The sequence below is a fragment of the Aegilops tauschii genome, chromosome 2, assembly GCF_002575655.3.
Source record: "Aegilops tauschii subsp. strangulata cultivar AL8/78 chromosome 2, Aet v6.0, whole genome shotgun sequence".
NCBI classification, from domain to species: Eukaryota; Viridiplantae; Streptophyta; class Magnoliopsida; order Poales; family Poaceae; genus Aegilops; species Aegilops tauschii.
In genome coordinates, this window is record NC_053036.3 from 178,751,897 (window position 1) to 178,771,873 (window position 19,977).

Sequence of the window (19,977 nt, forward strand, 5' to 3'; positions counted from 1 at the left end):
AACTTGTTTGTGCAGGGCATGTTGTGATGTGATATGGTCAAGACATGATGCTGAATTTTATTGTATGAGATGATCATGTTTTGTAACCGAGTTATCGGCAACTGGCAGGAGCCATATGGTTGTCTCTTTATTGTATGCAATGCAATCGCCATGTAATTGTTTTACTTTATTACTAAGTGGTAGCGATAGTCATAGAAGCAATAGTTGGCGAGACGACAACGATGCTACGATGAAGATCAAGGTGTCGCGCCGGTGACGATGGTGATCATGGCGGTGCTTCGGAGATGGAGATCACAAGCACAAGATGATGATGGCCATATCATATCACTTATATTTGATTGCATGTGATGTTTATCTTTTATGCATCTTATCTTGCTTTGATTGACGGTAGCATTATAAGATGATCTCTCACTAAATTTCAAGATAAAAGTATTCTCCCTGAGTATGCACCGTTGCCAAAGTTCGTCGTGCCCAGACACCACGTGATGATCGGGTGTGATAAGCTCTACGTCCATCTACAACAGGTGCAAGCTAGTTTTGCACACGCAGAATACTCAGGTTAAACTTGACGAGCCTAGCATATGCAGATATGGCCTCGGAACACTGAGACCGAAAGGTCGAGCGTGAATCATATAGTAGATATGATCAACATAGTGATGTTCACCATTGAAAGCTACTCCATTTCACGTGATGATCGGTTATGGTTTAGTTGATATGGATCACGTGATCACTTAGAGGATTAGAGGGATATCTATCTAAGTGGGAGTTCTTAAGTAATATGATTAATTGAACTTAAATTTATCATGAACTTAGTCCTGATAGTATTTTGCAAATTATGTTGTAGATCAATAGCTCGCGTTGTTGCTTCCCTGTATTTATTTTTGATATGTTCCTAGAGAAAAATTATGTTGAAAGATGTTAGTAGCAAAGATGCGGATTGGATCCGCGATCTGAGGATTATCCTCATTGCTGCACAGAAGAATTATGTCCTTGATGCACCGCTAGGTGACAGACCTATTATAGGAGCAGATGCAGACGTTATGAACGTTTGGCTAGCTCAATATGATGACTACTTAATAGTTTAGTGCACCATGCTTAAACGGCTTAGAATCGGGACTTCAAAGACGTTTTGAACGTCATGGACCATATGAGATGTTCCAGGAGTTAAAGTTAATATTTCAAGAAAATACCCGAGTTGAGAGATGTGAAGTCTCCAACAAGTTCTATAGCTAAAAGATGGAGGAGAATAGCTCAAGCAGTGAGCATGTGCTCAGATTGTCTGGGTACTACAATCGCTTGAATCAAGTGGGAGTTAATCTTCCAGATAAAATAGTGATTGACAGAATTCTCTAGTCACCATCACCAAGTTAGTAGAACTTCGTGATGAACTATAGTATGCAAGGGATGACGAAAGTAATTCCCGAGCTCTTCGTGATGCTGAAATCGACGAAGGTAGAAATCAAGAGAAACATCAAGTGTTGATGGTTGACGAGACCACTAGTTTCAAGAAAAGGGCAAAGGGAAGAAGGGGAACTTCAAGAAGAACGGCAAGCAAGTTGCTGCTCAAGTGAAGAAGCCTAAGTCTGGTCCTAAGCCTGAGACTAAGTGCTTCTACTGCAAAGGGACTGATCACTGGAAGCGGAACTACCCCAACTATTTGGTGGATAAGAAAGATGGCAAAGTGAACAAAGGTATATTGGATATACATGTTATTGATGTGTACTTTACTAGTGTTTATAGCAACCCCTCGGTATTTGATACTGGTTCAGTTGCTAAGAGTAGTAACTCGAAAAGGGAGTTACAGAATAAACAGAGACTAGTAAAAGGCAAGGTGACGATGTGTGTTGGAAGTAGTTCCAAGATTGATATGATCATCATCGCACACTCCCTATACTTTCGGGATTAGTGTTGAAACTAAATAAGTGTTATTTGGTGTTTGCGTTGAGCATGAATATGATTTGATCATGTTTGTTGCAATACGGTTATTCATTTAAATTAGAGAATAATTGTTGTTCTGTTTACATGAATAAAACCTTCTATGGTCATACACCCAATAAAGTGGTTTGTTGGATCTCGATCGTAGTGATACACATATTCATAATAATGAAGCCAAAAGATGCAAAGTTAATAATGATAGTGCAACTTATTTGTGGCACTGCCGTTTAGGTCATATTGGTGTAAAGCGCATGAAGAAACTCCATACTGATGGGATTTTGGAATCACTTGATTATGAATCACTTGATGCTTGCGAACCGTGCCTCATGGGCAAGATGACTAAAACGCCGTTCTCCGGAACTATGGAGAGAGCAACAGATTTGTTGGAAATCATACATACAGATGTATGTGGTCCGATGAATATTGAGGCTCGTAGCAGGTATCATTATTTTCTGACCTTCACAGATGATTTGAGCAGATATGGGTATATCTACTTAATGAAACAGAAGTCTGAAACATTTGAAAAGTTCATAAAATTTCAGAGTGAAGCGGAAAATCATCGTAACAAGAAAATAAAGTTTCTACGATCTGATCGTGGAGAAGAGTATTTGAGTTACGAGTTTGGCCTTCAGTTAAAACAATGTGAAATAGTTTCACTACTCACGCCACCTGGAACACCACGGTGTAATGGTGTGTCCGAACATCGTAACCGTACTTTATTAGATATGATGCGATATATGATGTCTCTTACCGATCTACCACTATCGTTTTGGGGTTATGCATTAGAGACAACTGCATTCACATTAAATAGGGTACCATCTAAATCCGTTGAGACGACATCTTATGAACTGTGGTTTGGCAAGAAACCAAAGTTGTCGTTTCTTAAAGTTTGGGGTTGCGATGCTTATGTGAAAAGGTTTCATCCTGATAAGCTCAAACCCAAATCGGAGAAATGTGTCTTCATAGGATACCCAAAGGAGACAGTTGGGTACACCTTCTATCACAGATCCGAAGGCAAGACATTCGTTGCTAAGAATGGATCCTTTCTAGAGAAGGAGTTTCTCTCGAAAGAAGTGAGTGGGAGGAAAATAGAACTTGATGAGGTAACTGTACCTCATCGCTTATTGGAAAGTAGTTCATCACAGAAACTGGTTTCTGTGACACCTACACCAATTAGTGAGGAAGTTAATGATGATGATCATGAAACTTCAGATCAAGTTGTTACTGAACCTCGTAGGTCAACCAGAGTAAGATCCGGACCAGAGTGGTACGGTAATCCTGTTCTGGAGGTTATGTTACTAGACCATGACGAACCTACGAACTATGAAGAAGCGATGGTGAGCCCAGATTCCGCAAAATGGCTTGAGGCCATGAAATCTGAGATGGGATCCATGTATGAGAACAAAGTATGGACTTTGATTGACTTGCCCAATGATCGGCGAGCCATAAAAAATAAATGGATCTTCAAGAGGAAGACGGACGCTGATAGTAGTGTTACTATCTACAAAGCAAGACTTGTCGGAAAAAGGTTTTTGACAAAGTTCAAAGTGTTGAATACGATGAGATTTTCTCACTCGCAGCGATGCTTAAGTCTGTCCGAATCATGTTAGCAATTGCCACATTTTATGAAATCTGGCAATTGGATAAACAAAACTGCATTCCTTAATGGATTCATTAAAGAAGAGTTATATATGATGCAACCAGAAGGTTTTGTCAATCCTAAAGGTACTAACAAAATATGCAAACTCCAGCGATCCATCTATGGACTGGTGCAAGCATCTCGGAGTTGGAATATACGCTTTCATAAGTTGATCAAAGCATATAGTTTTATACAGACTTGCGGTGAAGCCTGTATTTACAAGAAAGTTAGTGGGAGCACTACAACATTTCTGATAAGTATATGTGAATGACATATTGTTGATCGGAAATAATGTAGAATTATTCTGCAAAGCATAAAGGAGTGTTTTGAAAGGAGTTTTTAAAGAAAGACCTCGGTGAAGCTGCTTACATATTGAGCATCAAGATCTATAGAGATAGATCAAGACGCTTGATAAGTTTTTTCAATGAGTACATACCTCAATAAGATTTTGAGGTAGTTCAAAATAGGAACAGTCAAAGAAAGAGTTTCTTGCCTGTGTTACAAGGTGTGAAATTGAGTAAAACTCAAAGCCCGACCACGGCAGAAGATAGAAAAAGAATGAAAGTCATTCCCTATGCCTCGGCCATAGGTTCTATAAAGTATGCCATGTTATGTACCAGATCTATTGTATACCCTACACTGATTTTGGCAAGGGAGTACAATAGTGATCTAGGAGTAGATCACTGGACAGCAGTCAAAATTATCCTTACTGGAATAAGGATATGTTTCTCGATTATGGAAGTGACAAAAGGTTCGTCGTAAAGGGTTACGTCGATGCAAGTTTTGACACTAATCTAGATGACTCTAAGTCTCAGTCTAGATACATATTGAAAGAGGGAGCAATTAGCTAGAGTAGCTCCGTGCAGAGCATTGTAGACATAGAAATTTGCAAAATACTTACGGATCTGAATGTGACAGACCCGTTGACTAAAATTATCACACAAGCAAAACATGATCACACCTTAGTACTCTTTGGGTGTTAATCACATAAGCGATGTGAACTAGATTACTGACTCTAGTAAACCCTTTGGGTGTTGGTCACATGACGATGTGAACTATGGGTGTTAATCACATGGTGATGTGAACTATTGATGATAAATCACATGGCGATGTGAACTAGATTATTGACTCTAGTGCAAGTGGGAGACTGAAGGAAATATGCCCTAGAGGCAATAATAAAGTTATTATTTATTTCCTTATATCATGATAAATGTTTATTATTCATGCTAGAATTGTATTAACTGGAAACTTGATACATGTGTGAATACATAGACAAACGGAGTGTCACTAGTATGCCTCTACTTGACTAGCTCGTTGATCAAAAATGGTTATGTTTCCTAGCCATAGCCATGAGTTGTCATTTGATTAACGGGATCACATCATTAGGAGAATGATGTGATTGACTTGACCCATTCCGTTAGCTTAGCACTCGATCGTTTAGTATGTTGCTATTGCTTTCTTCATGACTTATACATGTTCCTATGACTATGAGATTATGCAACTCCCGTTTACCGGAGGAACACTTTGTATGCTACCAAACGTCACAACATAACTGGGTGATTATAAAGGTGCTCTACAGGTGCTTCCAAAGGTACTTGTTGGGTTGGCGTATTTCGAGATTAGGATTTGTCACTCCGATTATCGGAGAGGTATCTCTGGGCCCACTCAGTAATGCACATCACTATAAGCCTTGCAAGCATTGTAACTAATGAGTTAGTTGCGGGATGATGTATTACGGAACGAGTAAAGAGACTTGCCGGTAACGAGATTGAACTAGGTATTAAGATACCGACGATCGAATCTCGGGCAAGTAACATACCGATGACAAAGGGAACAACGTATGTTGTTATGCGGTCTGACCGATAAAGATCTTTGTAGAATATGTGGGAGCCAATATGAGCATCCAGGTTTCACTATTGGTTATTGACCGGAGACGTGTCTCGGTCATGTCTACATAGTTCTCGAACCCGTAGGGTCCGCACGCTTAAAGTTAGATGACGGTTATATTATGAGTTTATGTGTTTTGATGTACCAAAGGAGTTCGGAGTCCCGGATGAGATCAGGGACTTGACGAGGAGTCTCGAAATGGTCGAGACGTAAAAATCGAGATATTGGACGACTATATTCAGACATCGGAAAGGTTCCGAGTGATTCGGGTATTTTTCAGAGTACCGGAGAGTTACGGGAATTCGTATTGGGCCTTAATGGGCCATACGGGAAAGGAGAGAAAGGCCCCAAAGGGTGGCCGCACCCTTCCCCATGGACTTGTCCGAATTGGACTAGGGAGGGGGGGCGCCCCCTTCCTTCTTTCTCCTTCTCCCTTCCCTTTTCCTACTCCCGGTGGGAGTAGGACTCCCCCCTTGGCGCGCCCTCCTCCTAGGCCGGCCGCCTCCCCCCTTGCTCCTTTATATACGGGGGCAAGGGGGCACCCCAAAGACACACAATTGATCATTGATCTCTTAGCCGTGTGCGGTGCCCCCCTCCACCATATTACACCTCGATAATATCGTAGCGGTGCTTAGGCGAAGCCCTGCGTCGGTAGAACATCATCATTGTCACCACGCCGTCGTGCTGACGAAACTCTCCCTCAACACTCGGCTGGATCGGAGTTCGAGGGACGTCATCGAGCTGAACGTGTGCTGAACTCGGAGGTGTCGTGCGTTCGGTACTTGATCGGTCTGATCGTGAAGACGTACGACTACATCAACCGCGGTGTGTTAACGCTTCCTCTTTCGGTCTACGAGGGTACGTGGACAACACTCTCCCCTCTCGTTGCTACGCATCACCATGATCTTGCGTGTGCGTAGGAATTTTTTTGAAATTACTACGTTCCCCAACAGAATAATGGTTACTCTGTTTATTTGAATAATACCTTCAGTGGTTGCACCTAAAATGAATGGTTCATTGAATCTTGATCGTAGTGATACACATGTTCATGCCAAAAGATATAAGATAGTAGTGATAGTACCACATACTTGTGGCACTGCCATTTGAGTCATATTGGTATAAAACGCATGAAGAAGCTCCATGTTGATGGATCTTTGGACTCACTCCTTTTTTTTGAAAAGTTTGAGACATGCGAACCATGTCTATTGGTTTATACGCATGAAGAAACTCCATGCAGATGGATCGTTTGGACTCACTTGATTTTGAATCACTTGAGACATGCAAATCATACCACATGGGCAAGATGACTGAAAGGCCTCGTTTTCAGTGAGATGAAACAAGAGAGCAACTTGTTGGAAGTAATACATTTGATGTGTGCAATCAAATGAGTGCTGAGGCACACAGTGAATATCGTTATGCTCTTACTTCACAGATGATTTGAGTAGATTCTAAGTATATTTACTTGATGAAACACAAGTCTGAATTATTGAAAGGTTCAAGTAATTTCAGAGTGAAGTTGAAGATCGTCGTGACAAGAGGATAAAATGTATATGATATGATCATAGAGATGAATATCTGAGGTACATGTTTGGTACACAACTAAGACATTGTGGAAATTGTTTCACAACTAATACCGCCTGGAACACCATAGTGTGATGGTGTGTCCGAACATCATCGCTGCACCCTATTGGATATGGTGCAAACCATGATGTCTCTTATCGAATTACCACTATCGTTTATGGGTTAGGCATTAGAGACAACCGCATTCACTTTAAATACGGCACCACGTAATTCTGTTGAGATGACACCGTATGAACTATGGTTTAGAGAAACCTAAGCTGTCATTTCTTAAAAGTTTGGGGCTGCGATGCTTATGTGAAAAGGGTTTAGCCTGGTAAGCTTGAACCCAAAGCGGATAAATGCATCTTCATAGGACACCCAAAACAGTTGGGTATACCTCCTATTTCGGATCCGGAAGCAAAAGTGATTGTTTCTAGAAACGGGTCCTTTCTCGAGGAAAAGTTTCTCTCGAAAGAATTGGGTGGGAGGATGGTGGAGACTTGATGAGGTTATTGAACCATCACTTCAACCAGTGTGTAGCAGGGCACAGGAAGTTGTTCCTGTAGCGCCTACACCAATTGAAGTGGAAGCTGATGATAGTGATCATGAAACTTCGGATCAAGTCACTACCAAACCTCGTAGGTCGACAAGGATCCGTACTATTTCAGAGTGGTACGTAATCCTGTCCTGGAGGTCATGTTGCTAGACAACAATGAACCTACAGGCTATGGAGAAATGATGGTGGGCCCGGATTCCGACAAATGGCTCGAGGCCATAAAATCCGAGAGGATCCATGTGTGAAAACAAAGTATACACTTTGGAAGAACTACTTGATGGTCGTAAGGCTATTGGGTACAGGTGGATTTTAAAAGGATGACGGACAATGATGGTAAGTATCACCATTAAGAAAGCTCGACTTGTCGTTAAGATGTTTTCCGACAAGTTCAAGGAGTTGACTGCGGTGAGACTTTCTCACTCGTAGTGATGCTAAGAGTCTGTTGGAATTTTATTAGCAGTTACTGCATTATTTATGAAATCTTGCAGATAGGATGTCAAAACATTGTTTCCTCGACAATTTTCTTGAGGAAAGGTTGTATGTGATACAACCAGAAGGTTTTTGTCAATCCTAAAAGATGCTAACAAGTATGCAAAGCTCCAGCAATCCTTCTAAGGACTGGAGTAAGCATCTCGGAGTTGGAATATACGCTTTGATGAGATGATCAAAGATTTTGGGTTTATACAAAGTTTATGAGAAACTTGTATTTCCAAAGAAGTGAGTGGGAGCACTATAGAATTTCTGATGAGTATATGTTGTTGACATATTGTTGATCAGAAATGATGTAGAATTTCTGGAAAGCATATAGGGTTATTTGAAAAGTGTTTTTCAATGGAAAACCTGGATTAAGCTACTTGAACATTGAGCATCAAGATCTATAAGGATAGATAAAAAAAACGCTTAATAGTACTTTCAAATGAATACATACCGTGACAAGATTTTGAAGGAGTTCAAATAAGATCAGCAAAGAAGGAGTTCTTGGTTGTGTTATAAGGTGTGAGCATTGAGTGAGACTCAAGATCTGACCACACCAGAAGAGAGAGAAAGGACGAAGGTCGTCCCCTATGCTTTAGACGTAGGCTCTACAGTATGCTATGTTGTGTACCGCAACTGAAGTGTGCCTTGACATGAGTCAATCAAGGGGTACAAGAGTGATCCAGGAATGGATCACATGACAGCGGTCAAACTTATCCTTAGTAACTAGTGGACTAAGGAATTTTCTTGATTATGGAGGTGGTAAAAGAGTTCGTCGTAAAGGGTTACGTCGATGCAAACTTTGACACTAATCCGGATGACTCTGAGTAGTAAACCGGATTCGTATAGTAGAGCAGTTATTTGGAATAGCTCCAACTAGCGCATGGTAGCTGCATCTACAAGATGACATAGAGATTTGTAAAGCACACACGGATCTGAAAGGTTCAGACCCGTTGACTAATAACCTCTCTCACAAGCGAGATATGATCAAACCCCATGGGTGTTGGATTCATTACAATCACATAGTGATGTGAACTAGATTATTGACTCTAGTGCAAGTGGGAGACTGTTGGAAATATGCCCTAGAGGCAATAATAAAATGGTTATTATTATATTTCCGTGTTCATGATAATTGTCTATTGTTCATGCTATAATTGTATTAACCGGAGACCGTAATACATGTGTGAATACGTAGACCACAATATGTCCCTAGTAAGCCTCTAGTTGACTAGCTCGTTGATCAGTAGGTGGTTATGGTTTCCTGACCATGGACATTGGATGTCGTTGATAACGGGATCACATCATTAGGAGAATGATGTGATGGACAAGACCCAATCATAAGCATAGCACAAGAACATGTAGTTCGTCTGCTAAAGCTTTTCTAATGTCAAGTATCATTTCCTTAGACCATGAGATTGTGCAACTCCTGGATACCGTAGGAATGCTTTGGGTGTGCCAAACGTCACAACGTAACTGGGTGGCTATAAAGGCACACTACGGGTATCTCCGAAAGTGTCTGTTGGGTTGGCACGAATCGAGACTGGGATTTGTCACTCCGTGTGACGGAGAGGTATCTCTGGGCCTACTCGGTAGGACATCATCATAATGAGCTCAATGTGACCAAAGAGTTGATCACGGGATGATGTGTTACGGAAGAGTAAAAGTGACTTGCCGGTAACGAGATTGAACGAGGTATTGGGATACCGACGATCGAATCTCGGGCAAGTAACGTACCGATTGACAAAGGGAATTGTATAAAGGATTGATTGAATCCCCGACATCATGGTTCATACGATGAGATCATCGTGGAACATGTGGGAGCCAACATGGGTATCCAGATCCCGCTGTTGGTTATTGGCCAGAGAGCTGTCTCGGTCATGTCTGCAAGATTCCCGAACCCGTAGGGTCTACACACTTAAGGTTCGGTGACGCTAGAGTTGTTATTGGAATTAGTGTGCAGTTACTGAATGTTGTTCGGAGTCCCGGATGAGATCCCGGACGTCATGAGGATTTCCGGAATGGTCCGGAGGTAAAGATTTATATATGGGAAGTCCTATTTTGGCCACAGGAAAATGTTCTGGATTTTTCGGTATTGTACTGGGAAGGTTCTAGAAGGTTCCGGAGTGGGGCCCACCTGCATGGGGGGACCCACATGAACGTGGGTAGTGGGGGCAAGGCCCCACACCCCTGGTCAAGGCGCACCAAGATCCCCCCTTAGAAGGAATAAGATCATATCCCAAAGGGATAAGATCAAGGTCCCTAAAAAAGGGGATAACAATCGGTGGGGAAGGGAAATGATGGGATTTCTTTCCCCCACCTTTGCCAACGCCCCAATGGACTTGGAGGGCAAGAAACCAGCCCCCTCCACCCCTATATATATTGGGGAGGCACATGGGAGCCGCACCCCTTCCCCTGGCGCAGCCCTCTCCCTCCCCAACACCTCCTCCGTAGTAGTAGTGCTTGGCGAAGCCCTGCCGGAGAACTGCAAGCTCCACCACCACGCCGTCGTGCTGCCGGAGCTCTCCCTCAACTTCTCCTCTCCCCTTGCTGGATCAAGAAGGAGGAGACGTCCCCGGGCTGTACGTGTGTTGAACGTGGAGGCGCCGTTGTTCGGCGCTTAGATCGGAATCAACCGCGATCTGAATCGCTACGAGTACGACTCCTTCATCCGCGTTCTTGTAACGCTTCCGCATCGCGATCTTCAAGGGTATGAAGATGCACTCCCCTCTCTCTCGTTGCTAGTCTCTCCATAGATTGATCTTGGTGATGCGTAGAAATTTTTTAATTTCTGCAACGATCCCCAACACTCCTAACTACTCCTGGTCTTCGGTGGCCTCCATGTAGTAGTATCCGTCGGCAATGGCATCTGGCTCCAGGGATCCACCATCTAGTTGTAACAACCGAAAAGAAGAAAGAAAGGGGATAAGGGGTAGCAAAGCAACCATGAGTACTCATCCAAAGTACTCTCAAGCATCAGATCTATACTAAGTATGCATTGGTATCAAATGGAAGGGTTGTATCTCTGGACTGAATTGCAGAATGCCAGAATAGAGGGGAAGGCCTAGCCTATCAAAGACTAGCATCTTCAAGCAGCTCCAAGCATCTTGCAACATGTAGAAGAGTAAAGAATAGCCATTTATATTTAACAAGCATGTAATAGATCAATCCTTCCTCGACTCCCTGCGAGAAAGCAATCCCGGAGCCACATATCTCAAGTATCCATTTCTAGTTGTAATAGATCAGGATATAAGTCTGAACGTCCATTACCGTGGGCACGGCTATTAATAGATAATGTTCCCTGTTGGGGTGCACCACGTTTTCCAACATGCTTGATTACTATTTCCGGACACACTTTTCTGGGTCTATGCTCGGCCTCGGAAAATCAACACGTTGTAGCCCTACCTAGGCTCAGTAGAGAGGTCCCCGTCGGTCTACATCCTAAGCACTCCGGGGTCTGGGCCCATCGCCCGTTGCACTCCGGGTCGTTGTTTGCAAGGGGATACTAGCACCACTTCTGCCTGGATGGCGCGATCCGGCCCGGCCACAATGCTGAACTGGACGTCTGACAAAGCTTCGGCTGATACTACGACGCCGAGGCCCATAACTATTCTCGCGTGGTGGTTAGTGCATAAAGGCCAAAGGCCAACTCAGAACAAATACCCAAACCATAGTGTATTATTAGCTTGCATAGACGAGCAGAGACTCACGATAATGTGACCCCGTCGCCCCGTCTCGTGGACTTACGGCAAGGGCCCAGAATGCCCGGCCGTGCCGCATAATTATCTTGCGGGTGCTCTCCAGGCCCGCCCGACTTTCACAAAGGCCTCAAGTGAAGTCAAGGTAACCGTGTATCCAAACATCAAGGGGAAAACCAGAGGAATCAACCTCGGTGGATTCCACTCGATGTAACCATTAAGGTGAACATATGAGGAATCACCCTCGAGGTTCACACTTGAGGAGTTGCACGGCATAGCCGTATCGGAAGTGGTTAAGGAGGAACCACCCTCGATGACCATGACCTAATAGCTACACTACAGAGATCTCATCAGGAGTGATGTACGAGGTACCACCCTCAACACTCGATGGTAACTCTGTAGAGTCGAGCAACAAAAGGGGTGTGATGTGATGTGAGGTGTCGGGCTCTGGTCGTCGATCACATTGATCGAGTCGTTGATGATGAAGTAGGGGCAACAAGGACAAGGTGGGGGAAACTGATGGATAACTAGCCAACCTATACTAAGCAGTTTAGGATAAGCAGGTAAGGTACAAGAGCAAGTACAAAAGCAGGCTATGCATTAGAATAGGAGCAATCAATTACAGTAGCAAAATCTAATGCAAGCATGAGAATGGAATGGGCGATATCGGGATGATTAAAGGGGGGCTTGCCTGGAAGCTCCGCTGAAAGGGAGAAGAGTCGTCGGCGACGTAGTCGATCACAGCGGCATCAATAGCGGTCTCGGGGTCTACCGGAGAAAGAGGGGGAAGAAATAGTAAATACAGGGTAAACAAGTGCATAACATGACAACAGGCAGAGCTAGACGTGTTCTAACGCGGTGCTACACGTTACCGACGAAGGGGGATAACATCCTGGAATGTTTCCCCAGGTTTGGCATTTTCGGACAAATGAAACGGAGGGGAAAGGTTCGATGTTCGCTATGCTAGGGATGTGTGGTAGATGAATGGACCGCATATTTGGATTCGTCTTGCCGTTCTAAGCAACTTTCATGTATAACACTTTTCCATCCGAGTTACGGAATATTTTATATGATTTTTCAAAGTTTTTAATCAATTTCTGAAAATCCTGGAATTTATTTAACTCAAACTAAATAATAAAATACTTTTTATTACACAGGCCAGGCCCAGCCACAGTCAAAGACATGTGGGGCCAGTCAGCAGTACAGTCAGCGTTGACTGGGTCAATGTTGACCAGTCAACAGGGTCAAAGGGCCCATCTGTCAATGTCACATGTGTTTAACAAATTGTTTAAAACAGTTTAATTGGTGGTGGGGCCCTACTGTCATTGACACATTAGGCTATTTAGAAGTTAATCAGTTAATTAAGCTAGATTAATTGTTTAGTTAATAAATTAACTATTTTTACAGTTTCACTTCATTTTTTTGATCTAAAGAAAAAGGGGCCCCTGTGGTCATTAGCCCAGGCCAACAGAGGAGGGCTGGGCACGCACGGGCGCGCTAGGCGCCGGCGGCTACAACCAGTGGTGCGGGCGAGAAGCAGGGTGCCGCCGACGGCGAACTGCGGCGAGGCCAGGGGCGAGTTGTGTCAGGCGGTCGAAGGCGGGGCATACAGTGCGGCGGCGGCAACTGCAGTAGCACGCCGGCAACAAGGACGCACGAGGCCGTGGGCGAGGCCGAATGTGGCGGAAGACTGCAGCAGAGTCAGCTTGGGGAGGCAGGGTGCAGCCCTGCGTAGCCGCGGCCAGGAAGGCGCGCGTGGACGGGGAGGTCAAGCTTCGGCGGGCGTGCGCCGGCAGCGCAGGAGCGCAGCGCCCGGACGCAGTCACAGCGACACTTCGGCGAGCAGAGGAGGGTTATAGGAGGAAGCGGACGGGGGGGCCTCACCGACCCTGTAGATGTGTGAAGGCGTGCTCGGGGTAGCCTGTCGGGGGAGAGGCACGGAGGCGACACCGACGAGGTGACGGCGAGCGGCGACGGCGCGACGTCGAGGATCGGGGCACCACAGGGTCGTGCCCCCATTCCATCATGGGTCGAGGGGGTGCCGGGCGTCGTGCGGGAGGAGACGGAGAGGCGAGCACCGACGAGGTGGCGAAGGGGCGACACGGGATCGGGGTCGCTGCCCCCCTATCCAGATCGAGGGAGGAGAGGGGAAGGAGCGTGGGGGAAGTGGGGGGATCGGGTGTTTAGGGTTCAGGGGTGTGGCCTAATAGGCCAGGGGCAGCGGGGGTGGGCCGGCTGGGCCGCGTGGGTGGCCAGCTGGGCCTATTGACCCAATTGGCCCAGGAGGTCTTTTTGTTTGTTTCTTTCTTTTCTCTTATTCTTTTAATTACTTCTGCCTTTTCTTTTTACTGATTTTAAATTCGAATTTGGAACCGCCTTTGAATCAACGTGAACTTAACAACAATAAAATCAATGACATGGCACCATCAACAGTGGTTTACTGTAGCATAATTATCCGGGTGTTACAATTCTCCTCCAGTACAAGAAATCTCGTCCCGAGATTTAGGAGGTAGAAGGAAACAAAGCGGGGTATTCGTCATGTAGGCGATCCTCGCGTTCCCAAGTGACTTCGTCTTCAGAGTGATGCGACCACTGGACCTTGAGGAACTGATCACCTTCTGACGTGTGCGGCGTTCAACTTGGTCGAGAATGCGGACCGGATGCTCTTTATAGGAGAGGTCCTGTTGCAACTCGAGCACTTCATGATCCACTACTCGGATTGGGTCCTTGAAGCAGCGGCGGAGTTGTGACACGTGGAACACATCGTGAACCTGAGAAAGGTTCGACGGAAGTTCCAACTGGTATGCCACTTTTCCACGCCTTTCGAGAATAGTGAATGGACCAATATAGCGAGGAGCTAGCTTGCCCTTGATCCCGAATTGGTGAGCACCCTTCATTGGTGTGACTTGAAGATAAGCCTTTTCGCCAGGTTGATAGACCATGTCTTTGTGATGCCGGTCATACTGACTTTTCTGATGTGACTGAGCAGTCTTGAGATTCTCGCAAATGACGCGGACTTGTTCTTCAGCGTGTTGGATAATATCCGGACCGAAGAGTGGATGTTCCCCAGTTTCTGACTAGTTCAGAGGGGTTCGGAACTTTCGTCCATATAACACTTCGAAGGGAGCCATCTTCAGACTAGCTTGATAGCTATTGTTGTAGGATAACTCAGCATACGGGAGAGATTCCTCCCATTTCGTGCCGAAGGAAATAACACAAGATTGAAGCATGTCTTCGAGAACTTGATTGACGCGTTCAACTTGTCCCTGCGACTAAGGGTGAAAAGCAGTGCTGAAAGACAGATGAGTTCCCATAGCTTCTTGGAAACTTGCCCAGAATCTTGAAGTGAATAAGCTGCCATGGTCTGAGCTGATTACCAGTGGAATACCATGAAGTGAAACAATTCTAGACATATAGAGAGTTGCCAACTGACCAGCAGTGATGGTTTCTTTGACGGCCAGAAAGTGTGCAACTTTAGAAAGCCGGTCAATGACGACAAGAATAGCATCATTACCTTTCTGCGATTTGGGAAAACTGGTGACAAAGTCCATTTCGACATGGTCCCATTTCCATTCAGGAATAGAGATAGGTTGCAGAGTTCCAGTAGTCATTTGATGTTCTACTTCGTTACAACGGCAAACATCACATTCAGCAACATAGCCAGCAATGTCTTGCTTCATATTTGACCACCAGAATCTCTGACGAATGTCTTGGTACATCTTGGTGCTACCTGGATGAACAGACAAAGGTGTATCATGAGCTTCTTTCATAACCTCCTTAGTCATATCCAGGTTGTCTTTTGAAGGAACCACTAGGCGACCTTTAAAGAACAAGGTGTCATCATCTTCAAGAGTGAAGAATGAGGGCCTTCCTTCTGCGAGGTAGAGCTTAATCTTCTCAACTTGAGAGTCATATTTCTGCAGCCTCTTGATGCTTTCCACGAGATTTGGTTCAACAACTAGGGATCGAGGGAACCCTGGGGAACAACACGGAGGTTCATCTTGCGGAACTCCTTAGGAGGGGGAGCGAGTGCACCCGGAGGAACAATATGGAGGTTCAGCTTTCTGAATTCTTCAACGAGTGAGGGCTGAACTTTGCGAACCTCGAGATGGTTGCAATATGACTAGCGGCTCAAGGCATCAGCCATTACATTAGCCTTGCCTGGTGTATAGGAAATACCCAAGTCAAAGTCTGCTACGGTCTCCATCCATCTCTGCTGACGGAGATTCAAATCTGGCTGAGTAAACAGATACTTCAGACTTTGGTGGTCGGTGAAGATCTCGCAACGATTACTGAGGAGGTAATGTCGCCACTGTTTTAGTGCATGTATAACAGCTGCAAGCTCGAGGTCGTGAACTAGGTAGTTCTCTTCATGAGGGCGCAACTGACGAGAGGCATAAGCAATCACTCTGCGCTCTTGCATTAGGACACAGCCTAATCCTTGACTTGAAGCGTCGTAGTAAATGACGAAATCCTTCTTAGTACCTGGAGGAGCAAGCACTGGGGCAGAAGTCAGCTTGTCTTTGAGTGCTTGGAAACTTTCCTGACACTTTTTTGTCCACTCGAACTTGACGCCTTTATGAAGCAGACCAGTCAGAGGCTTGGCGATCTTGGAGAAGTTCTCGACAAATCGACGGCAATAGCTGGCGAGTCCGACAAAACTTCTGACTTGTTTGACATTCTTCGGAGGAGTCCAGTCAAGAATAGCATGAACTCGCTCGGGGTTGACGGCAATACCATCCTTGGAGATCACATGGCCAAGGTAGGTTACTTCGGGAAGCCAGAATTCACACTTGGAATACTTAGCATATAGTTGATGCTCTCGAAGCTTTTCCAGAACAAGTCGAAGGTGTTCAGCATGTTCTTCTTTGTTCTTGGAATATACAAGGATATCATCCAGATAAACCACGACAAACTTGTCGAGGTATTCCATGAATATATAGTTCATCAGACGAGAGAAGATGGCTGGAGCATTGGTCAAGCCAAAGGACATGACGGTGTACTCGTATGAACCATAGCGAGTAACGAAGGCGGTCTTGGGAATATCCTCTTCACGAACCCGAATCTGGTGGTAACCCAACCTCAAATCTAGTTTAGAGAATACTGAGGAACCAGCAAGTTGATCATACAGACCGTTGATTCTGGGAAGCGGATACTTGTTCTGAATTGTTGCCTGGTTGATAGGTCGGTAATCTTGGACCAAACGATTCGTACCATCCTTCTTCTTGACAAAGAGAGAAGGTGCTCCCCAAGCAGATGAACTAGGACGAATGAAACCCTTGCTAAGAGATTTGTCAATTTCCTCCTTAAGCTCAAGGAGTTCATGCGGCGGCATCTTGTATGGCCGCTTAGCAATAGGAGTAGTGCCCGGCTTCAAGTCTATGATGAATTCAACAGCTCTAGTAGGGGGTATTCCTGGAAGTTCTTCTGGAAAGACATCTTCAAAATCATGAACGACTGGAATGTTCTCTATTCCTTCGGGAGGTGAAGCATTCAATGCATTCAGAACATATAACTGATTCTCGGCATCCTGGATCATCTGAGTTGAGTAGTTTATCAACTGGCCAGAAGGGTGAGTGAGCTGGACTGTCTTGGCGGCACAATCTATCTTAGCATTATGGGCCGTCAACCAGTCCATAGCAAGAATAATGTCTATGTTGGAAGGGTCGAGCATAATGAGAGAAGCCGGAAAAAGTAGACCTCCAATCTCGATGTGGTTGTGAGGGCTTACCATTGTGGTTTGCCACTTGGATCCCGGGGACTGAACCATTAGAGGAGTGGGTAATTTTTCCAGGTACAACTCATGTCACTGAGCAAATTGTTGGGACACAAAAGCATGCGATGCCCTTGAATCAAAGAGAACAGAGGCTGGTACTGAATTCACATATAGAGTTCCCAACACGATAGTCGGTTCCTTCCGAGCCTTTTAAGCATCGATGTGATTGGCTTGGCCAAGTACAGCAGTAGGTGGTATGATATTACGGTTTCTGAATCGACGGTTTCCACAACCCTTCTTACGGTCAATAGGAGGGTGTGAAGCATTTTGCAGCTGACCCTGGCGACAGTTGGGAGTAAGCTGCCCTGCCTGTCCACACTTGCGGCATAAACCATCATTATGGGGAGGAGCTATAGCATTGGACTGTCCACCCTGAATATTTAGTTGTCTCGGCGGCGGAGGTAGACGAGGTGCAACATAAGACAGCCGTGGTGTTGGAGCGGGTTGATGATGAACATTATGTGGGATCCAGACTCGACATTTTTGAGCAGGCTGACTCGAGGATGGGGCAGCATCTCGAGTACGCTTGAGCGACTCCTAGTACTCAGTCAAGCCAGTTTCAATTTGGAAAGATTGGCCGACAAGCGTCGCAAAGTATGTGCAATCATGAGCAACAAGTGCGAGCTTTATATCGGGATGGAGTCCTTCACGGAATTTCTCCTGCTTAAGAGCGTCGGTGCAGACGTCATCCGCAGCATAGCGGGATGATTCAAGGAATTTCCTCTGATATTCATCCACAGTCATTGTGCCTTGTGAGAGTTTGCGGAACTCCTTCTTCTTCTGGTCCATCAGACCTTGAGTAATGTGTCGTGCATGGAAGGCTAACTGAAAGTCCTGCCAAGTGGTTACAGTCTCTGCAGGTAGCACACCCCTGTGGCTTTCCCACCATTGAGCAGCTGGACCTTTCAAGTGGAATGTCGCAAAGGTGACGTAACTGGCAGGGGCCACATTAGTTGACTCCATCTCAAACAAGATGTCACGAAGCCAATCATCAGCATCCATATGATTGGTGGAGTTGCGGAAAATGGACGGGTTGAGGCGCACAAATTCTAGAAGTGTTATTGGGGCAGGCTGTTGATGAGCATTCTGGTTTGGAAACTGAGCCATTACTCTAGTCATAAACTGACGATTCAGCTCAATCTGCTGCATCATTGCGGCAATATAAGGTGGAGCTGGAGGATCGTCAGCCATCCTGCTAAAAACATCACAGAGCAGTTTTAACAAGAGGTTGGAGCAGGTGTATGGAGTCATTCATGACGTAACTTGAATAATGAGCAAAGGCACAGTATGTACAAAACAGTAGTCATTAAAGACATACATATACATATACAGAACCATTTACATGTTGTTTATATGAGTTCGGACAAGAGGATCATCCTAGACATACTAGGCGGCATGCATGCTCGCGATGGAGGGATACAACAACGGGACATAGCAAAGGCTACATCAACGTCGGAGAAAACTACTAGAGCGAGGAATCTGCAGGGAACGATCCAGGGTGCCCTTGATAAAAGGATCCCGCGGCCCGTGAACAATGTGAAGAAGATCCTGGCCCTCAATTCAAGAAAGGCATAATACAAATCTCCGGGTGGATGTGATCACGAGATCCTAATGTTAGATTTAGCAAAATTATTTAACCCGAATAGAAGAGAGATCAGAGTCCCAGAGTATAGATGAGGAGTAAAAGATCCTAATACCACCCAATGGTGATGTGGGCCCGTAAGCCACACATCCATGTTAGTAAATCAGTTTTTCAAAGACTAGATTCAATTTTGACCAAGGAGTTGGAAAGAGGGGTTCCTACAGGCAGTCGGCTCTGATACCAACTTGTGACGCCCCCGACTCAACCGTACACTAATCATACATGCAAATGTGTACAATCAAGATCAGGGACTCACGGGAAGATATCACACCACAACTCTAGACACAAATTGAAGTAATACAAGCTTCATATTACAAGACAGGGACCTCGAGGGCTCGAATACAAGCTCGATACACAAGAGTCAGCGGAAGCAACAATATCTGAGTATAGACATAAGTTCGACAAGACTGCCTTAAGAAGGCTAGCACAAACATCAACAATCGAAGAGGCAAGGCCTCCTCCCTGGGACCTCCTAACTACTCCTGGTCTTCGGCGGCCTCCTTGTAGTAGTATCCGTCGGCAGTGGCATCTGGCTCCAGGGATCCACCATCTGGTTGCAACAACCGGAATGAAGAAAGAAGGGGGAAAAGGGGTAGCAAAGCAACCGTGAGTACTCATCCAAAGTACTCGCAAGCATCAGATCTATACTAAGTATGCATTGGTATCAAATAGAAGGGTTGTATCTGTGGACTGAATTGCAGAATGCCAGAATAGAGGGGAAGGCCTAGCCTATCGAAGACTAGCATCTTCAAGCAGCTCCAAGCATCTTGCAGCATGTAGAAGAGTAAAGAATAGCATTTTATATTTAACAAG

At 45.1% G+C, this 19,977-nt stretch overlaps 1 protein-coding gene across 1 annotated transcript; it reads right to left on the reverse strand.

The window, feature by feature from the left end:
- Positions 1–18,059: 18,059 nt before the first annotated feature.
- LOC141040865 (uncharacterized) lies at positions 18,060–18,674 on the reverse strand. The gene has a single exon (XM_073506980.1). The coding sequence runs from the start codon at positions 18,672–18,674 to the stop codon at positions 18,060–18,062; it is 615 nt and encodes a 204-aa protein (XP_073363081.1).
- Between the last annotated feature and the right edge of the window lie 1,303 nt (positions 18,675–19,977).